General features: G+C 30.9%; 1 protein-coding gene across 1 annotated transcript; it reads right to left on the bottom strand.

Moving 5' to 3' along the window:
* Positions 1-1,401: 1,401 nt before the first annotated feature.
* LOC111641417 (WD40 repeat-containing protein SMU1) lies at positions 1,402-20,782 on the bottom strand. The gene is made up of 11 exons (XM_023387581.1): positions 20,704-20,782; positions 11,495-11,561; positions 11,275-11,418; positions 11,044-11,196; positions 10,641-10,791; positions 9,673-9,902; positions 9,505-9,600; positions 7,609-7,736; positions 4,769-5,063; positions 4,541-4,693; positions 1,402-1,583 (listed from the first exon to the last, which is right to left on the bottom strand). The coding sequence occupies exons 1-11, from the start codon at positions 20,727-20,729 to the stop codon at positions 1,485-1,487; spliced, it is 1,542 nt and encodes a 513-aa protein (XP_023243349.1). The 5' UTR covers positions 20,730-20,782; the 3' UTR covers positions 1,402-1,484.
* Between the last annotated feature and the right edge of the window lie 2,286 nt (positions 20,783-23,068).

Genomic DNA, 23,068 nt, shown 5'->3' with positions numbered 1-23,068 from the left:
AGGGCAGATGGGGACTAAGAATTTGTATATTTTAATTTTTCTTTTATGAAGAACTTCCACGCAGAAGCTAATCCATCTGCATTCCTTGCATTAATACAGCTATCCCTTAATTTACTTTTATAGATTTCAATATTTTTATGTTGCAAAGCCAATGATAGGGACTGTAAGTTCTTGAGAATAGTTGCTTCATTCCATTTAACCTCAGAAGCCTCTGCTTGTTCCATACTTGACAAAACCATCTTGCGATAGGTGTTACATGTTTTATTAAGTATTTTTAAAAGACGCTGAATTTGATATTTAATTTGAAGAAATTAATTTTTTTTTTTTAATATATACTTGATTTAGACACCGTTATTTTCTAGGAATTATCATATCCGCAAACTCTAAAACTACTAGCCGATCAACAACTTTATTTTTTAAAAAGTTAACCTAATTATATGTTCAATTATTGCAGTATTGTTTTTTCTTTAAACCACACACATCATGCAAAGTCTTCCCTTTCTTACATTCATTCGTTCTTTCGTGCCACATTCATCAATCCAGTTCATAAATGATGCCAGAAACAACCAATGAAACTAATGACTATGGTTGCAAGACCTGTGAATAATGTGAATGGTTAAAGAAAAGAACACAGCTGCTGCAATAATTAAAAAATTGTTTTTCTGTAATTGCAATTATTCCTAGAAAATAATAAGTGTCTGAACCGGTTACATATTGAATAGAAATTAAAATAGAAAAATAAATTTAAAAATTAAGAAGAAATTAAAATTAAATTTTCTTTAAGAAAGATGAAAATAACTTTATCCAGTTAAACTTTCAAAATATTGTTTTTTTTTTTTTATTTGAAAATAAATCAATAAAATCTTTTATTAGTCATTTTTGTGCTTATTTTAAATAAATTTATCATGAAAGAGCATTCACTGATCAATGCAAACATGAGTAAAAAAAGAATTTAAAAGCATATTTTCAGGATCAAATTATGTGTTAATATAATTAAGCTTTAGCACGGTTTAAAATATAATGTGATCACTATCCGTGAAAAATCTTGAGAGAAAAATACCACCATTAGATATGCGGAGGTTTCACCTTAAACAATGCTGGATAAATGTTTAAATGGACACCCTGTAAAGTCTTAATATTCACAGTGTTATGTTTAACAATAAACTGATTGCAAACTGCTATATTGTCTATAAGTTAAAGTTTTGTTTTAAATTGTTGTTTTAAAAGTAAAATATCATATTTTTTAAAGAAGTACAAAAAGAAACTAAGTTTTTAATAAACTCATCATTTGTTAATGGAAAGTAACCGAGTATGTCAAATAAATTATCAGACTATTGTATTTAAAATATTTAATGATTTAACCATTTTATGTAAATCATATTCACAGATAAAAAAAAAAAATTCATTTGTTTGAAAATTAAATATACTAAGAGTATATTTTAGTTTTAATTGTTTTATACGTATATTTACATATGAAAAAGTGATTATGGTTTCCACAGTTTTAACAAACCGTCCTCGCTGTATGTTGCAATTAAATTCTGATGGGGATGATGACTTATTCCTATTACGTCCTTCTCGTGAACCTGAAATGTAAAATCTTTCATTACTTTTATTCCAGTGTATTTCATTTTTGCATTAATACGCACATACAGAACTAATATATATACAGTATATAATAATGTAACCCATGGCTCCTATCAATCGGAAACTTAAACCATAAACAAAAAATATTGCAATAGTTCCCATTTAGCCTTATTACAGGATGCTGAAGATTTCTTGGATTCAAAAGAAAATAAATAATATAGTAATCAAAATTACTTAACCTCTTCAGAAATTGGAACAGAAAACAATACATGACAAGAAGAAATCATACAATAAATTTCAGAAATGCTTTAATTCAATATAAAGCATTTTCAACCTTCTTCAGGTCATATATTCTAAGATCCTAAAGCATACCTATATTGTGAAGTGTTGCTGGAATTTATTCTATAGTTTCTTCTTGTTATATATAGTAATAGATAATTTCAATTTTCAATTATTATGTGAGACACGCAGGGGGTCAGGGGTTAATCCCTCCTGACCACTTACACTGCACAGGCTGGTAAAACCCGGTCTCTGAGTCGTTGGATGGCTAGGAGGGCTAAAAGTGAGTTGGGAGTGCATCAGTAAGCCAACAGGCATCCTTTCAAAGACAGGAGACAGGTTTAACGAATAAACAAAGCATTTATTGAGGAACTAAATCTATGTTACAGAAGGTGATAATTAATTCTAAGGTTAACTGCAGTTATAATAGACTATGTACACATAACAAACGACTATTCTCGTCTATGTCGCTGCCTAACTTTGGGACGAGAGAGAGAGCAATTTCACAAGTTCTAAAATATCCCCTAAATACCTCTCTAAGTAATGGAGTGTTGGCGCATCGTCGGTATGGAAGAGGTAGTCCTTGGCGTCTTCTCTGACAAGATCAAAGTTCTTTTACATGGAGATCGACTGGCACAAGTACAAAAATAACTTCCGTGTGCGGACGCATGCTGAGCTTCCGGAGGCTTGAGCTTTTATCCATTTGTCGTGGGAAAGGAGTCATGTGATCGTCACATGTTGGCATTAACGGTGCATTCTTGACACCTATGTGTCAACTTTCCCAGCTAATTGTGATAACAAATGGTGACCTCCAATATAATTCTCACTAGGAACAGTTTTTCTATCAGAGATATTTACAATCTTTTTCCCAACAACTGCATTAAATTTGCAGATTTCACAATTATTTTAATATATATATATATATTAAATAATAATTGAAATTATTTATTACTATATATATATTATATTAGATATTAAGCAATAAAAGCAACAAAGCCTTTTTACAGTTTAAAAAATTCAAAGTTCATAATTACAAAATACATTGGCTGTTTTTTTCAACCTCCAATAGTCCATTAAACAAAGACAAGGGTAAATAACAAAATGAATTTATTACCAAAGATTAGATACAAACATGGTTACTTTTCAACATAATTATCAAGAAGATTGAGGCATTTATCTATCTGTGGATGAGCTTTGAAACCCCTTTTCATAGAATGTTGCCACCTGTAACTTGAGATGGGCCTTAACGTTGTTTTGAAAATCGTCATTAGTCTTGAACCTCTGCCCTCCTAGACACACTTTTAGTTCAGGAAAGAGGTGGAAGTTGCTCGGCGCTAAATCGGGACTGTACACTGGGTGTTTAAAAAGTTCCAAGCTAGATTGAAGTCTGAAAGGTGACAGTCTCCACACCTCTTTCTTGAACTGAAAACTTGGCTAGCAGGGCCAAGGTTTGAGACAAATGATAATCTTCAAAAGTATTGATTGATTGATTATAGTAATAAATTTATTTTATTTACAGTTATCTTTGTTTTATGGACCATCAAAGGTTGAAAAAAAATCACTCTCGTAATTCCTTAGTTAACAAAGCAACATTTCATAACACCTTTTCTTATAGGCTACTGCTGAAGCTGGACTTATAATCCCCATAGTCAACTTTTATCAGAAACTGCCACAATAATTTATTTACATAATATTTTGAAAGATTTTAAAGTATTATGTAAATAAATTATTGAATGAATTTTATGAATGTAACCTTATATCATGGCATGATATAAGGTTACATTCAAGTATTAATTACAGTACAAGATTACATTCATAAAATTCATCAGTCACAGCCCATGCACAAAAACAACTAATACACGAATAACCTAAGTACAATATAATAATTTGACTGCACATGTGGAAGATTGGTGGCTGCCAATTACTGTTCTGGTGACTCTAAGTTCTTCAGAAGTAGCCAAATTCTTGTTTTAAATCAAGTTTAACTGATATGAAATATAATTAAGTAGGAATATTCTGATTACATTTTCTTTACATTACCCCTAATGTTAATTTTAAAACTTTCGTAAAAATTGGCAAAAATCATCAACAAAATGGCAACTATGTTAGACTATTCACTATAAGGGCAGAAGTGAATAAGGAACATGTAAGAGCAGAAATCTATAGTCAGACCTCAGAGATGGTATCTAAAGAAAAATAGTTTTTATTTAGTATTTAAATGTAGATGTTTTTATTAAATCATTCAGCTGAGAAACTTAAATACTCTTGGTAAGAAATAATCATATTTTATATAATATAAATTTCAACCAAGTTTTTTAAAAAATATTCAAGACTTTATACATATACTTGACTTTCCTTGAACATTAACCACACACTTTTCTTTTAATAAAATTGATAAATATTTGTTATAAGAATTTTAAAAAAACTGATGTTGTCACATAAATTACATGCATAAAATTTCATCACCAAACACAAATTTAATAAGGTCTAGAATCACTGACACTAAAGCACTAAAGATTAAATATCTTTTTAAAATCTAAACTATTTCAAGGATTTTTATTCTCAATAAAGAAATATCATATTTTTTTATGAATAATTTTGTAAAATCTCACGTATTCTACAAATAAAGTTAGAATATTTGATCAATATGCAAATAAGTAAAACATAATATTCTTACTGTTAATGTTCTTTCCAGTTTTCCAGTTGAAGTAGAGAAACAATACAAAACAAAATCTTCACCAATACAATAAATCCATTCTCCTCTCGGGGAAACGGTACAACAGATAAAGTCTCCTCTCTCTCTTTTACCACTCGAAAAACTACGTACGATCTGAGAAGAAGAAAGAATAGACATTATTTCTCTCAAATTTAGTTTACATTTTAAAAATATTTTATAGAAACAAACCTGTCCTTGCATGTTCATTATAGAAACGGTATTTGATCGATTACAAACAACAAAATGTTCTGCATTTTTTGGCAAAGCGTGAACGCTATTTACGGTAATGTCTATACCGCTTGTTCCTCCAAGAGATTTGAATGTATTAAGACATTCTGTGCTTTTTATATTCCACAATTTGACGGTACCATCTGAACTGGCGCTAAGAATATTATGTCCATCGGCAGTAAAAATTGCTTCGTTAACAAATGATGTATGACCTCTACATTCTTTTAATAATTTACCAGATTTCAAACCATGAATTCTGAAAAAAAAATCAAATGTCTTTTTATAAATAAAATAAAAGATTTTTGTATATAAAATTAATATTTTTCGCATACAAAGTTTATGAAATAAACTCTCTGACTACTTAATTCATTACTCATATCTCATTTTCTGCACAGCTTTCAAATTTATTACAACAAATGATTATTTTGCCTAATTGTTTGACAGTTTTATTACAAAAACTTCCACACAATTAGATAAGATAATTGATAACTTTATAAGCAAGGACTTTATATATAAATAATTGTATCTAATTAAATACCTGTAAGAGAGCTTGTCATGAAAAACTGGTTACCAACTGGTAATTTAATGTTCTTTTTTTATTTTTCACTGTATATCATGGATTAATACATGATAAATTTGCTAAAATGCACTTTGAATTTAAAATCCTTCTCTGGTTCGCAATTTTTCGAGAAATGATACATAAAACCAAACCATCAACACCAGTGATAGTTTTACAATACATTTTTAATTGTATACTCACAAACTGCAATATGTAAATATATATCTGATAGTAATAATTTTAACTCCTGCTTATTGTTTACAATTGTCAGTGTCAATGATTTGGTTTTACATATTATTTCTCAAAAAATTGATAATTGAAAAGAGATATTAAATCTAAAATGCATTTTAATACAAAAATTTATTGTGTTTTAATTTAAGATATACAGTGAAAATTAAAAAACTAAAATTGCATAATTGATATTAGCTGTTATGATAAGACCTCCTTACAGATCAGTACAGATATATATTTATTGTTATCAATTTAGTAAATATTTCCAGCAAATGTAATTAATTTCATAAAATATTTTAAAGTGTAATTTATTAAAATCAATATTTTTTTGAAACAAAATTTAAAAATTAAAACAATCTTTTTATACATATATATCAAAAAGGTATTTTTTCTTTAATAACTTAAGGCTGCTTTTCACTGACATAAATATGTTGAGATAAAAACATTGCATCACATGTTTGATATACTGTTGTATACACACAGAGAGAGAAGTAGCATGCAATGATAAAACTGCAATTTTGTTGGGCTGATGATTCTGATAAAATTTCTTAATGAATCTTTAAACTAAAGAGTTGTATCAATTGATGTATCATTTGCACTTTCAAGCCTTAAATAAATAAACAAAAAAAAAATTATTTCAGAAAAACAAGTGGATGCAATACACATGAATTTTGTGATCAAATGGGTCTTAATAAAGTAGACCCCCCCCTATAACACGGGTTCATATAATACAGATTCTTATAACACGGAGAAAAAATTGTGATAGTATTCGTATAAACACACTAAAAGAGACTCATATAATACAGTAAAACATCATCGCCAACTCGTGTCATGACAGAATTGGTCGAATCTAGACCAATAGCAGATATTCCACAAACCGTTGAGTTTAAACGAGCACTGGACCTGCTAAAAAACATTTATTATTTAACAGCCATAAAAATTATATTTATATTAATGTTGTCTCCAACATTCAGAGAATTTTTCGCAGAAAAATAATTTATCAGGAAACACGCATCCGCTGTTCGATGCGCCACTCCGCGACGAAAACAAGCTTAAGCAATGACGTTGTCGAACGGTGCACACTCTGTAAGTGATCCTACAATTTTTTGTTTATAGCGTAGTTTATATGGATTATTCCCAAAAAATTATACGTGTTTTGGAAATGTTGAGTCAAATTAGTCTAGAATCGATTAATTTTATGAAAGAAAACCTTTCAAATAGCCATAGTCCCTAAACTGCACACGTGCCGGGCTGTGATTGGCTCATGTATCTAAGTGACTCATAGAACACGGAATTCAAATAAAACAGAACATATCTACCGTGTTATAGGGGGTCTACTGTACTATGTTCATTCCATGTATTCCAATGAATGATGTTGAGCATTGTAAAGTGATCTGTATTAATTTCTTTAGATTTTTTCTTTTTTAATCTTTATAACTTATCGTGTAAACTTTTCTTCCTTACTTATGCTTGTGTTGGAAATAAAATTGGCAAGTTTGAATAAATGGTAAAACTTTGTAAAATATTTTTCTCAATTTCTCAATTGAAGTAAAAAAAGAATAAAAACTATTTAAACAAAATTCAGTTCATACTTGCTGTGCATTCTGTTCTCTTTCAACAGTCAATTATTGAAAGCTCCAGATTTTTCTTCACGGCACTGGACCATATGCTAGTTTGTGTGTATAACTTGTCTGTTTTCTTTGTAGGCATGTGGTATGTATAAACATTCTGCAGCTATACTGCCAAATAATCTCTGTGCTTTTGCTTTGCTTTGTCAACTTACTGTTTTACATCACATAAAATGTAGAATATTCATCAAGTTCAACCTCAGACTGCAAGCTTCACTTCTATGACAAACAAGAACCTGTCTGTTTCACTACTCTGGCACATTTATGTCATGTTCATGCCAGTGAGATGAGAATCAGTCATTAATCTCTTCCAATGATTGAAGCAAAAATTACAATTAAATTAAATTATATAACAAAAAATATCTCTATAATTAAAACATTACCTTATTGTCTGATCAAATGAAGCACTTAACAATTGACTGCTATCTTTTGAGAACTGAATACATGTAATTCCCTTAGAATGAGCACGTTCAAATCTCCTGAGACACTGCCCAGTCTGAATTTTCCATACCTTTATTTAAAAATATTTTAACCATTTTTAATTACTTTATATTAGTTAAAAATAGAAAACAATAAACATTACAAATCATACATAAATTTCTCAAAAATTATCTGGGAAGAGAAAATGGTTTGATTTACTTTAACCAAATCTCAAATTTAAACTTTAATAATAATTTATCCTAATTAGTAAGCAAACAAATAAAATTTCTCATCTTTAAGAAATTTTGACTTGAACACCAAGCATTACTCTCAGAACTTCGAGACAGTAGTCAGTCTCTCTCTGGGTGTTAAGTAATACATTTCGAGTGACCATTCCGACTGTGCTTATTTCAAGGCCTTTCAGTGTTTCAGTATCTGTAATGGGTGTTTGATAAACTGGGTCCTTTACATAAACTGACAAAGTTTAAAGTAAAAGTTCAAAGGGTGTTACGTCAGGGAGACAGGAGGAAACCAAATTAGTCCATCTCACTTCTCACCCCATTCACCATTTAGGAAAAACTTCATTCAAAAGTTCTACATAAAACAATAGTGTCCCACATTCTCACAAATGTGGGAAAAAACTTGTTTTTTTGATGATTACTGAAAACCAACTTCTGTAAATATCAACATATTATTGATATATTATTGAACAAAATATTGACAAATTATCCTTCCTTTTTATATTTCACATGACAAATTGAAGCCAAATAAGTCAGTCATGATATTAACATACCTCAGAATGAGTTTGATTTATCTCAATAATGTATTAGAAATGCTTGCATTTTCAGTCTATATTTACTGTTTTTTGATTTTTTTTACACCATTTGGTGTGCAGTACAAATGCCAAATTTTTTTAAAAATACAATAAAAAATAATTTTATCCTACAGTAAACGAATAGAATGCCAAGGTTAAATATAAGATTAAAAACATATAAAACAATAGGAGAGATACAGTCAATAGCAGAGTTTTGAAATTCTACGTTATATAATTTAGAAATCTTAATATGTTGAGACAGTTCTCTTTTTATAAATTTCAACTTCTCGATTAAAAATAATGATGTAATTAAAAAGCTAAACAGCATAAAATTGACAAATAAAATCACTAGTTACAAAATAGTGTGTCTCAAAATAGATAGTTAATATGTATCATCAGTAGCATAGTTAACAGTAAAATAAAATAAAAAAATGTGCCTTAAGCAAAATAGTTAATAGACTGGATAAAAAAACAATTATTTTAAAATAAAGAATATCTTTTTTAAACAAAGTGATGACATAAATACCAGTAGAGTAACTGACCGAAAATCGGAGGAGCTAATGGCAGAGATATACGAAAAATTATCAACTTTAAAGTACAATAAGTAGAGGTGAGACAATATTGAATTCCTCTGATACAATCCAATACAGATCATTTTCTAACCAATCCAATTATCGCTTCTATTCATACTGTACAACTGTTGATAATAAATGTAAGCCTGAAAGTTCATTGAAAGCCAAGTTTAGAAAATATTCACTTTGCTCAGTAACCATTTAAATTCAAACATAAAGAAAAAGATTACAAATTGATTTACGATGAAACTGATGCTGTTGTTTCTATTTCAATTTTTTTCATAATAAAAAAAATTGTTGTGAGAATNAATAGATTAAGTATCAGTAAGATGCCAAAAAAATAAACATAATTTTATTACTATTATTTTACTACTAAACATTACTGAATATTTAAATCATTAAGTCATAAATCTGTAATAATTTTAAATTTATATTTGAAAACTATCATAATTATAATGAATTAAATTCCATACTTTTATTTTTCCATCTTGGCTTCCCGATGAAAGCATTTCTGAATCACGACTAAAGCAAAGACACAAAACTGCATCGTCCATCATCATGAAATTGTCCTATAAACAGAATGAAATGATACTTTCATACATATTTCATTAAGAAATTATTGTAAAATGCTCCTGTTTTACCTGAGCCTGGTATTTTAAATCTTTTCTTATTTTACCAGTTGTAAAATTCCACACTTCTATAAATCCATCAACGGAACCAGTTACGAGATACTGACCGTCGGGAGAGAATCGAGCACATTCTACGTGAGATTTCTGTCCAAATTTAATCTGTTTTGAAAGCTGAGTGGGATATTTCTCATCTTCCTGTTCTCTGATAGCTGCTTTACCACGAAACAAATCAATTGTTGTTCCTAAATACAGAGAAAATACTTATTAATATCAATACAGTTGAACTTCCTGTAATAAACTGCCTCCAGGAAACATAAGAACCTGTTATATAAAAATTCATTAAACAGAAAATGCACTAACAGTGAAAACACAATAATATAAATATAAAATTAAAGTGAAATTTGTATGTTCACACAAATTTGATTTTAATTTTATTTTTTATTCAACCTTTAGAAATAACTCTATTTTTTAACATTAAACAAAACACCATGTTGAAAGGACTGAATTGGATTGGATTAATGAGATAAGATAATGCAACAAATGGCTGATCTACTAAAGAAAACCTGCCTCCTGGTAGGACTTTCTATGGAAAGTGACCATTATTTAGGTGCTAGACATGCAAAGATAAGTCAAATTCTACATGACCAACCTGTCAGTTGGGCACAAACCAGAGAACAACTATCAGTGTTCAGTGGTTTTATTCACTCAGCCAATGGTGGCCCTGAATTGAAAAATAATTGAAAGAAAAGCTATCATAAACACAAACCATCGAATTTTTAATTAAATTTTTTTAAACTCTATTTTTTAAAAATAAGATTGCATGATGGACAAATAAAAAGCAACTCCATTAAGCTTAGTTAACAGAGACATTTTACAAAGATATTTGTAATACAGGAATTCATACAATGGAAATCTTACTGTAATAATAAATTTGTTAAATAAATTTAATATTTACAATCGATTATCATCTGATAGTTTACCTGGTGGCAGAAGACCTTGATGCTGCTGCCATTTAAGAGCTTGGCCGAGTAAAGCTAACAGACGAGAAGGAGGAACCACGCTAACTTCACCAGCTAATGCTTGAGCGATTGCACCTCTTCTCCTTTCCTTACTACTACCGTCAGGATAAGCCTACATGAAAAGTTAATGATATTTAAAATTATTAAAGTATATTTGTCATTTAACAATAAACTTAATTTTGCATTTGTAGTACTAATTTTTAAAGTAAGCCAAACAACCACCATATTACATTGGGCTACTTTTTCCTAGTAGTAAAGTTACCCAATGTAATCTGGTAGTTGTTTGGCTTATTACAAATATATCAGGTTTCGAGATGTTTGTATAATTTTTAAAACAAATTCAAATAGTATTTATTTATATTACCTCACGCGGATCAAAGTACGATCTCGCTAAAAGATTTTCTAAGTGAATATATCTTTCAGGTTCTTCTTGTTTCATTTTTATCATTGGATCGGTCTGTCTCAACAATGAACGAGCGGCACCCAATTCTCTCAATTCTATAAGTTCAAGAACCACCTAATTCATAAAAAAAATAAAGTTTTCTTTATTAATTAGGTTAATTAATTTAAAACAAAGGTATTTTTGTCAAATCACCTGTTCGTATAAGTCAATGAGTTTTTTATCGGGAAGTTTTAAAGATTGTACGACTTTTAACACCGTATCCCAATGCCCATTGTTAATGTCTTGTATAAAACTATCTACGCTGTCAACAGTATTGAGAGATATGGAAGTTTCTTCCTAGAAAACAAGAATTTGTAAAATAAAGAAGTAGTTACAGTGAAATAAGATTAACTTCTTTCCAAGCAAAGCTTACCTGTAACACTTGTAATGTTCGAAGCAAACTGTTTTCTTTTAGATACTGTTGAATTAATCTCACAACACTGGAAAACAAAAATGCTGTCATTTATTTATTTACTAAATTAGATTACTAAATTAGTATTTACTATTACTATTTACTAAATTAATTTTGCACATTAATAATAAAACGAAAACAAGGTTACAAGGAATAACTAATATTGTGAGAACCTGTAATTTTGACAATCTCAATTCCTGTTCAAAAATCAAGAAAATTATTTTATTTTGTTGATTTTCAATTTACTGTAGAGGTAGTTCATGAGATTATTTCACCAGTAAAACTTCCTTCATAGGCAATACATCTTCCAATAAAAACTACTCACCAAAGAAAATCTCATAAAATAATCAGAGATTGGACTAATTGCCAGCTCCCTGCATAAACTTACCAAATTTGAGCATCATATTAGCAGGGGGAAAGACCCCAAATAGAAAGCAAGGAGAAAGATCACAGGAAGAGTTTGTCTGCCTGTTCTTGAAGTGTGTGCATATCCCGCCATGTTCCACCAATGATCTTCTCAAACTCCCACTATTTTCCACCAGACCTTTGCCACTCCAACTAACTAACTATTAACTGGAAACTGTCATGAATTACCATTGTGGACTTTTGGAATTCAACACTCATCATGAACAAGCCTTCTTCTCTACAGGATGCCTAAACAATCACCAAATATTACAGATTCAGATATTTATTGACCCGCACACACACTCATATAGGCATGCATAAAGATTNCGAAAAAAACCTAGAAAAGTACACTTGGCCAGTCTGTTGGCCATGAGCAAACCCACGACAGACTGTTATACACGTTACGGAAATCCTTTGAGAATTAACCGTGATTTTTTTTCTATCTATCCACCTTTAAATAAAAATAATTCTTCGTACGTTGGGAAATATTTTAACAAGTTTTGTAAATTACTATGTTCGATCCAGCCAGTTATATCCGATTTTTTTTCGTCTGTTAAGTACATCCTTTGAGGATTTCCGTAACGTGTATAACGTGTATAAATTAAGTAGGTTTGGGCACAACCAACAAGCTGGTCACGCACAGTTTTCTTCACGTTAAATAAGGGCCAGCTTTACGTAAGATTTCCCAAGATTTAGTGGTTATACACTTGATAAGAACCAGCTTATGAAATGTATAACGACTACAGGTATTTATCCAGGCACGCACAAGTGTAAACTCTCTTTAGCGCGCTTTTAATATCATATGTACAAATAGTTATATAAATGAACGAGTGTTATTCTTTTGTAATTGAGTTGTAGTGTGCACTTCTTTTGGGTGCACTGTCTCTCGGACCGTTTCAATCCCTAATTCGACCGCCTACACACGCGACCGGTGGCGAAAAACGAACTTAAAAACCATCTATTATAGACAGAATTTCTTAAAGAAAATAACAAATGAAAAATATACATTTCGTAATTAAATATTTATAAAGTGAATTAGAAATAATGAATCTCTAAAAAAATGTNTGTAGAGGTAGTTCATGAGATTATTTCACCAGTAAAACTTCCTTCATAGGCAATACATCTTCCAATAAAAACTACTCACCAAAGAAAATCTCATAAAATAATCAGAGATTGGACTAATTGCCAGCTCCCTGCATAAACTTATCAAATTTGAGCATCATATTAGCAGGGGGAAAGACCCCAAATAGAAAGCAAGGAGAAAGATCACAGGAAGAGTTTGTCTGACTGTTCTTGAAGTGTGTGCATATCCCGCCATGTTCCACCAATGATCTTCTCAAACTCCCACTATTTTCCACCAGACCTTTGCCACTCCAACTAACTAACTATTAACTGGAAACTGTCATGAATTACCATTGTGGACTTTTGGAATTCAACATTCATCATGAACAAGCCTTCTTCTATACAGGATGCCTAAACAATCACCAAATATTACAGATTCAGATATTTATTGACCCGCACACACACTCATATAGGCATGCATAAAGATTTAAAAAACCCTATTCAAAAATAAATATTTGTTGATTTAGGATTAAATGCATAGTGAGTGCATATTTCTAGGACACTGTCTCTCAACTCTCCTTAGTCCCAAGCCCGTTTATTCCCTCATACACAACCATTCATGTGATAATTATTTGGAAGGTTCCTGTGCACTTAGAGTCACAAGTAGTATCAGTCCTGACTTGGGCATTGACAACTTAGTTATCACCTCGTCAATGTAATGGTCACAATATAATGCAACATATTAATATCTGCTTGTTTATAAGGAGATAGATAAAACACAATACTAGACTTATATACTGTAAAAATTAAATTTAACGAAGAAATTTCAATTTTTGTTCGTCAAGTAGGCCTAATAAAAGTGTTTGAAAAGCAAAGCAATTTTGTCTTCCACTCGAAAAGATTGGTTTTTCCAGAGGTGGTCAAGTTCAGAGGGAGGCACAATTACCAAATTAGTCAGGAGCCCAAACAAGGGCAGACTTGAATGAAAGCTACTGCCCAGCTCCAAATTAAAAAACCATTAAGCCTGGAGAATCCCTTAAAAAGAGGGACTGGGATGAGAAAGGAGAGCTTTGTCCAGATTGCCAAGGGAGAGCAGGAGGGAAAAAAGTACACAGAAAGCCTCATCTGGACTGCAAAGAGAAAGATAAGAAAGTTTGTTTAGACACAAATGAACTAATTCCCTGGTGCAATCTGTATATATGTGCGAAATAAAGGACTGACCATTAAAATTTGCGTGGTAATGTGCCTTTCTGATGAACCATAATACTCATTTGTATTGGAGAGAAGAAGGACCTCTGAATGAGACTTTCTGATAGGATATCTGAACTTTGTTGCAAATTATACACAAGTTTTGTTTTAAGCAACTTTTATTACAAAATCAGGAACAGTAATTTAAGATATAGATAGTATTAAATTAAGTATGAACCACTGTACTTCAGCTGAATTAATCAATGCATCTTTAACTGTGGGAAAAGTTTATAAATGCTAACATTTTCAACCTGGTTAAAGGTCATAGACATAGCAGAATGTGAAATGTCAATGGCATTCCACTTTCTACTGTCCATGCCTGTTAGTTTTACAAGATAACAGAAAAATGATCTTAAGTCATATTTACTTTCATTAACATAAGAAAACTAAATTTTTTACTTTAAATGCTTTTTTAACACTTTAGCGGCTTGGCTAAAATCCGTATGTGGCACATTTCGATGCTAGGCAGAATTGATCTGGGTTGTATCCTACTTTGTCTGTGATGACCACATTGACCGCGACCAAGTGTTCTGCGTCCTTTGTTCGTCGACAAAGATTTAACTGAGAAACTGATCCAGACAAATAATTTACTTTATTTGAATCAGGCATGCAATATTTACAATAGTGTTGAGATATAATACAAATCCAAGATTGTCACTGCTGTCAACTCCAAAAGGTTAACTAACACAAAGTGAAAAACTGTCACTCCTCTTCGGAGTACGGGCGCCAAGTGAGGTCAGAGGTTGAAGGTCAAGCGGTGGCACCCTCTGCCCTACAACACCATCATTTACAACAAATAGGAAGATAATCAGCAAATATAAACAACCACATCAAACCCAAAACAAAGCAATAACCCAAAATTTCTCCCTCTATGGCCAAATGTATTAGTAATATTATAGTTATTATTGCCAAATTATAGCCCAAGGATATACGTAAGTTGAAGGGAGATAATCAGCATTCAACAATTCACAACTTTATATTTATGCTTCCTTCCATAATAGAGATTGCTTACATAGTTTATATTTTTTCTTACATATTTTATTAATTTCATATTTTTCATATTTTAAGCATTTCATTAGTTATTCTCAAAAACATATATAATTTAAATCATTATAAACAGTAGTCACAGCCACCATCTTTAGGTTTTTCATCCTAAGTATCACTAAAAAGTTTGAATCATAAATACCAAACCTTTCATGTGCAAATATCTATTCCTCTCATTAGAGGATTCTGCGCAAGACATCATCCACAGCAAATGTACAATACATTCTTATTTGTATGGTTGCTGTATTGATATTGCTATCTTCTAATCACCCCAATCCTATTATTAGGCTGACCCCTCTCACAGCAAACAGTCCTGGCTAGATGACGAATGATATTTATTTTATTACACTAAAATCATTCATCATCCAACCAGGACTGTTTACTGTGAGAAAAATCAACCCAATAATAAGATTAAAGTGATTAGAAGATAGCAATACTGTACAATATATTATTCATTCTTCTATAAATGCTATATGGATGATGTCTTATGTAGAATCCTTTGTAACAACACAGATAAATAAGATTGAATAATTTACTTCCTTTCTAATTTGTCATCATCTGAAAGAAAAAATTTTTCAATAAAAACTATATTTTTTTTTCATTTCAGATATATGCAAATTGCTATTCTTTCCCTTTTTACATTTCTTTGATTTTTCCCTTTCTTTTTAGTAATACAATCGACCCCCCTATAACACTGTTGAATATTCCATTTTATATGAATTCCATGTTGTATGAGTCACTTAGATTTTACAAATACGTGTGCGGGCTGTGAATGGCTCACATATTTGTAAAATCTAAGTGACTCGTACAACATTGAATTCATATAAAACGAAATAATCAACAGTGTTATGAGGGGGGTCTACTCTGCATCAAAACAAATTTTAATGCTTTAATTTACTGAGAAAAAAATTATTTTATGAAACTTGTTCTATTATTTAGTGTATTTCTTCATAGCTTTTCATTTTAATGCTACATCACATATGTCATCTCAAAGGTATTTTAAATTTAAAGGTATTATATTAAAATGATTAAATGATTGTTGGAAAAACACATTTGAACTGATGTGACCATTGAATAGTAAAGCCGTAATCATCTGTTATCATATGGCATATAACATATCACTTGCCGTGAGTATTGCCTGTAACTTCAGAATCAAATTTAAGATAATATCGATCGTAAAATGCATCTCCACTTTAAATAAATTAAATTACTAAAAAATTGCATCTTAAAATTACAGTATTTTCCATTAATTATAACAACTGTTGTTTTCGGCTCTTCATACAGGCATGCATAAAGATTTAGAAACTCTACCTCTATTCAAAAATAAATATTTGTTGGTTTAGGATTAAGTGCATAGTACAGTGCATTATTTCCAGGGCACACTCTCTCTCAACTCTCTCCTCTGTTTAGATATGCAGTAAGGGTCACCCTTACTGTAGATCCAATATACTTACAAAATTTCTTTTAATAAACCTAATGCATACTACTTACAAATATAATATTTTTGTAATTTTTCTATTACATAGTGTGTACGCAGAGATTGTAAGTGTAACTTGCAACTTTGATTCACACAACCAAAAGCGAAAGGCGATTGTGAATTTTAAGCAGCAAATCATTTGACAGAAAGAGAAAACATTATCGCCAAAAACAAAACGGCTGCTTGTGATATTCTGTTGTTAATCACATTTGTTTATTTATTGACAAAAAAAAAAATACATAAAAAAAAACAATGCTAGGTGAGAGGACTATTAAAAAACTGTGAATTACAATATCTACTCTATTGCATGAGAAAGTTTCTGTAGCCATATTGAATACAACAAGAACTACATGACAAATAGTGGGAATATGACTAGTGGTGAAGTTTTTAACTAACAAAACAGCTTGACAATTCTGAACATCTAAGTGATTGGTGAAATGGTAAAATTTGCCAAAAATAACATCATGTCTGAAGAGTTAATCGCTCTGTTTTTCACTTTTGCCAGTAAATCGTGCTCAGTGTGAACTAAGCTTTAGTCAAACTACCAGTAAAGTAACAGTGATATTTACTAGAGAACGGTAATAACTATAGTATTTTAACTATATACAATATAAATAGATGACATGGCTCTTCAATAGGCATTCTAATAAAAGATCTATTTTAGATATGCAGTGCATGGCTTCTATCGTGACAAGGTTTAGCCACCTCTGAACTATAATGACATACTAAGCAAAATACAGTAGATCCCCCTATAAAACCGTTTCCTATAGTTATGATTCCTATAAAAATTGTAGCAGTATCCGTAAACAACGGTAAAAATAACTCCTATAATACGTAAAACATCATCGGGCAGCCGAACTACTTTCCCGCTGTCCGTAGCGCCACGCTACAGACGTTTAGGCGGATAAATTGAGTTTAGTATCGTCTGTTCATATAATTGTATATAAATTAGGTACTGTACATATAATTATATATTAACTTAATTTATTGTAACTTTATTATAATTAAATATATATTTTTCGCCATCTAGCGTCACGCTACGGCGAGTTAGGCGACCTATCGTCTGTCCAGTACTGTAATTTTATACATTTCTTGTGAAAGAAACATTTCTTATTTAACGGCCATAAAAATTATTTATATTAAGGATGTCTCCAAAGGTCAACGAAGTTTTCGCAGAAAAATAATATCAGAAATCGCAGCCGCGGTTTGGTGCGCTGTTCCGCGACGAAACCAAGCTTTAGCAACAGGCGTAGTCGAACGGTACACACTCGGTAAGCAATCCTACAATTTTTTGTTTATAACGTAGTTTATACGGATTATTTTCAAAAAAATATACGTATTTTGGAAATGTTGAGTCGAATTAGTCTAGAATCGATTAATTTTATGGAAGAAAACCTTTCAAACAGCCGTAGTCCGTAAACTATGATTCCTACAAAATTGATTCATAAAGAACGGAACATATCTACTGTATTCAAAATCATCATCATCATTTCCATTTTTTTACATTTGTGATATAGAAATTATCATCTGAATCTATAAGAAAAAGCATAATATAATGAAACTTCTTTCAAAAAGAATTTGTATATTATTATTTGAATATTTTATTTTCTCTATTTCTAGTCTCAGATTTCAAATATAATCAATCATTCTTATTTCTTCTGAAGGTAATTTATTAATTAATAATTAAATCTAACTTATTTCTTCTCTCATCTCTGTTTTTAATACACTTCTGAGATATAATGATTCATAATAAACAGTATGTTTAACAACTAACATTAAGTTTGTTTACAATTCCACTTTTATTAATTAAATTTTCTACATTATACAAGTTTGTGTGATGTACAAGTTTTATTTTGACGTAACAATGATTAGTCTGTAAACTGAAACACAACTGCTAACACAAACTAAAAAAAAATTATTATTATAATGTTCCAGCAAAAAATATCTAATTGAACCAAATGTTTTCAGCCATATTTACTGGCTGTTGTTCTTTTTATTATTTTATTGCTGGTAGTTTCTAAAACTTTTTCATTGGAATGTTTTGACATAGTAAGACAGATATGTAATCAATTGTACATTTTGGTACTCCTGTCAATATATCCCCAAACACATTCTTTCCTGTTTTTTCATTTTAACACTATACTTTTTACACACAAACAGGATTGATTACTGAAAGAATGCAATCGAAGTTATACAGAAACACACTTCAAAGAGCATTGTTGTCTTCATCACAGTATAACATTACTATTCAGTGTAATTCTGCAATTATTATGATACAAGAACTATCACGAATATATTAAAATTGCAGCTCCAAATAAGGCGCTTGGGACATTACAGGCATCGTCTAGAGCAGTGGTTCTCAACCTTTCTGAAGCTACAAAACTTCATTCATACACTTTTTATTACACAAAACATTAGTATTAATATATTCAAGAATTAATAAACAATTCCACATTTACTCTTCTCAGAAAACAGTGAAACAATAAACAAATAAGCTTTGATGTATTCAATAAAATAGAAAAACAAAGTTGTCTATAAATGTGGTACAGTAATAAGTCAGAGTACATTGGAATAAAGTGGCAGTAAAAACTTTAAAATCATCTTTTTCATGGAACATTTGAGGCAGGTTAAGAATGTGCAAATATTTATTATGACATCATCACGATGGGCTGCAATTTTTAATCATATTTCTAAATTGTTTAATTTAAAATATACTCTCTCAACCTCAAATTAGTAGTGGCTTGTCCTTTAATATCATACTTTTTCTTTAATGAAAAGAATCATGCCAGTTGTCTATCTAGTACCTTGTTTAAATTAAAAATATGTGACTTCTGCTGCAAACAGAAGTTCATATACTGTTAACTGATGCCTCCTATCATCAAGGTTACCATATCTTGTCACATCTTTCACCTATCTAACTCCATTCTCAAGATTAAGAAAAGACAGACGGACATATGGACAACAGCGAGAATTTATAGGTCTACAGTTTCTTCAAATTGCAGCCCAACAACTGGTCTAGAGCTTGATAGGAATATAAGACACCACCAAAGAAACCGACAGTCTACACGACTCTTTGCAAGTTATAGTATCTGCCGTCCAACGTGCTACTGCACAATGTGAACAAGGTTAAGCATTCGTGGCTTCCACTGTACAGAATCGATAAGTAATCCTACGAGATTTCGCTTATAGCTCTTGTTATACACATCGCCCCAAAAATTTCTATCTGTTTAGGACATGTCTACTAGAGAGATGTTTTAAGAGAGCAACATTAGAAAAAAATGGCCCATGTATGCAGGATGGACATTTACCGCAAAAATTTCTAACAATACCTTTCAAAACAACCATTTTCAACTTTACCAGAGACAGCCGAAAGCTCAGAAAACACGAGAAAAACCATTGCATCAACTACTTCTGTGACACAATCAGAATTGCACCACGTATTCCATTAAGCATTTTTAATAAGGAAAATTTCAGAGGATACATCTCGCAAAGGCTCACACATAGAAAATTGACTTTTACTTCTTCAGGCTCATTCTACAGCTCCAATTGCTTCATTCAGACCTACATTTTGTGCCTCTGCCACTTACCAATACAATTACCCAATGTAGTACTGCCATTCAGTGTAATTCTCTAATTAATTAAGTTATAAACACCACCATATAGAAGAATAATGTGAAATGTTTCTAAGAGTTTGCTTGATTATAACAATGAGACATTCAAGTGTGAACATGTACAGTTTTATGTAAAAGTATGGAAGCTTTCTTACACAAAGACAAATAGACAATCATCTTAAAATCATATGTGTCAATGTTAAATGTATTGAATAAAATACAACATTCTCTTATTCTATTTCTTTAAATAACTAACATTTCGAAAAATAAGCCTAATAATTAACAATATTCATTAAGAAATGTACGAAATAATCGTTACTTACTCCGCTGATTCAATTTCGATTGACATGTTTATATACCATAAAACCTCTCCACATACAAACAAGATGGCGGTTTCGTTAAGTGTTGCCAAATAGCGAGTTTATGTATTAAAATTGTTAAAAAAATTTTATAGAAAACTAAAATCTTATTAATAGTTATTTATATATTTTAAAAATCGATATATATTAATTTAGATGTTTTATGCGTAAGTCTTCCGAAGAAATTTTTCATTCTTTTTTTTTTTTTTTTAATTTTCTTTCTTATGAGTACATTTCTTTGCACCGAAAGTGCCGTTTATACAGAAACCTATTTATCTAGTGCTTTACTTTTATCAAACCCTTCTAAACACGGCATATCCAGAATTAGCCATCTTCAAAAATTTTTATTCCATTGGGATTTGTTCCCGGGTCTCTCAAAATGGAATACAGTACGGTGCGCCATCCGGCTTCGTCCTATCTGTATTAAAACATTGCCTTTTTTCCAAGCTAATTATGGGTTGGGATTGGCCTAAAGTAGTTTAGTGAGTACTGAGGAACAGTGGTGAATTAGATTTTATGATAATGATAAAATACAAGATCATAGTGTTGTAAAAAAAAAAAAAAAAAAAAAAAAAAAAAAAAAAAAAAAAAAAAAAGACAAATTAGCTCCTATACGCTGTTCTAGTGGAGAAAAACCACAAAAGAAAAAAAAAAACGATGCTTCATCTGCCCTATGAAAAAGTCTCGAATGCAAAAACATGTTAATTAATGATGAAGACGACGATGATGATATGAAATTCGTGTGTTGCGCTACATATTGTAATTATACGTTCTACTCTATACATCAGTGTTCTTCAACCTTCTTGAATACGCGACCCCTTTACAAGTTAAAAAATTCGGGCGACCCCCAGGGCCATATTTAAACTATATCAGTGATTTTAAAAACTACATATTTAATTTTGTCTTTAAATATCGATCGAAAAACCAATTGTACTGTAAAATAAACAGGCACAGACTTCTCACTGAAATTCTAGTTTTTTTTATTGTAGTGTAGGACCTACAAACACTTGTCTTTTTCTTTCACCAGCGACCCCCCGTTTAAGGCTTTGCGACCCACAGGTTGAAATACACTGCTATACATAACAGTATAATTCTGTTCACTTTACTAAATACATTAATGTACAATGTCTTGTTATTAACGTTTTAATTTTATTGAAAAAAGCTCAACAGTAATTAAATATTTCATTAAATTTTTACAATACTTATTCTTGCCTCAAACACCTTTATAATGAATTAATTGTTTTATTATTATTATTTTTATTTTGGTGTTGAATATTAAAATACTTAGAAAACAATCGATACTCACCGCCGGTTATTCAGATTAAGATACAGAACATGTTTTCGTGAAGATCTGTAAATCATAACTACTGAAAATGTAATAATACGAAAAAGGAAGCGCACCATCCACGTAAATAAATGAAACAATTTCATTGAATTCTAAACGGAAAATTCCATCTTCAATGTGAAAATTTTGGATTAATTAACCGATAGGAGAAGAAATAGCGCTAAACTCATATAACTCTACGTAGAGTTTAACCATAAAAAAGGCATGAAAAACTGCAGTGTGAGCATATTTCGGCGAGCAACAAACCGAAAGCAACACGAAAACCATCCCTTTTCTGGTGGTCCTTATCGGCAATGGCGGGTTAAGGGGTACGCCGAGTAATCCTGGGTGTAGGGCGGCACGCTTCCAAGAACGGCAACCCCATGGAAAAAAAGTATTTTCTGTTATTTCTCGGAACATTTTTTATGTTTCAATCTTCCGATACTGTGAGCATGTTTTTAATTTTTATCAATGCACTGTAATAATAAAAATTATGACAGAGACCATAATATCTTTATTACAAAAAATAAAACCTTTTACAAAAAGTATAACAATTTTTTTTTTGATTAAGAAATACGTTTACGCGCTTTTCTAATTGCAAATTCATCAATCAAATCGTCATAATTCATTTGTTGATATAATTTTGCTTCTATACATAACAAGGCGAAATGCGTAACAGATAAAAAGTTCACTTCTTAGTCGTAATATTTATAGAAATTAATCCTCAGAAAGATGCAAGTTGAGAGTAGATACAAGATCAGAATACTAGTTTTAAGGTCACTAATGTCGAGTGTTCAGCGACACTATGGATAGTGTGGGTCAAGTAAATAAAGGGAACATTAGCAACACTGTGTGGCAAATATGGGCTGCCAACACTTTCAAAGTTAATGCGCAAAACGTTTGTGAGGTTTAAAATTTTTGGGGCTATTGTCTCCTATAATGGGTCATATATTTATTACTAGCAGACCCTGCCACTCCTTGTTGTGGTTCAAAATGCATTTATTA

The sequence above is a fragment of the Centruroides sculpturatus genome, unplaced genomic scaffold (genome assembly GCF_000671375.1).
Source record: "Centruroides sculpturatus isolate CEXI.00-Female unplaced genomic scaffold, Cexi_2.0 scaffold1339, whole genome shotgun sequence".
NCBI lineage: Eukaryota > Metazoa > Arthropoda > Arachnida > Scorpiones > Buthidae > Centruroides > Centruroides sculpturatus.
Note: the sequence above shows the minus strand (reverse complement) of the source record. Positions and strands in the feature narration are given on the sequence as shown.

Excerpts from the sequence above, each read along its gene's own strand:
- LOC111641417 (XM_023387581.1), bottom strand. The coding sequence starts at position 20,729 with ATGTCAATCGAAATTGAATCAGCGGA. Across the intron at positions 5,064-7,608 it reads TCATTTGATCAGACAATAAG|AATTCATGGTTTGAAATCTG; the intron begins GTAATGTTTTAA and ends TTTTTTTTTCAG. Across the intron at positions 1,584-4,540 it reads AACTGGAAAGAACATTAACA|GTTCACGAGAAGGACGTAAT; the intron begins GTAAGAATATTA and ends TTTACATTTCAG.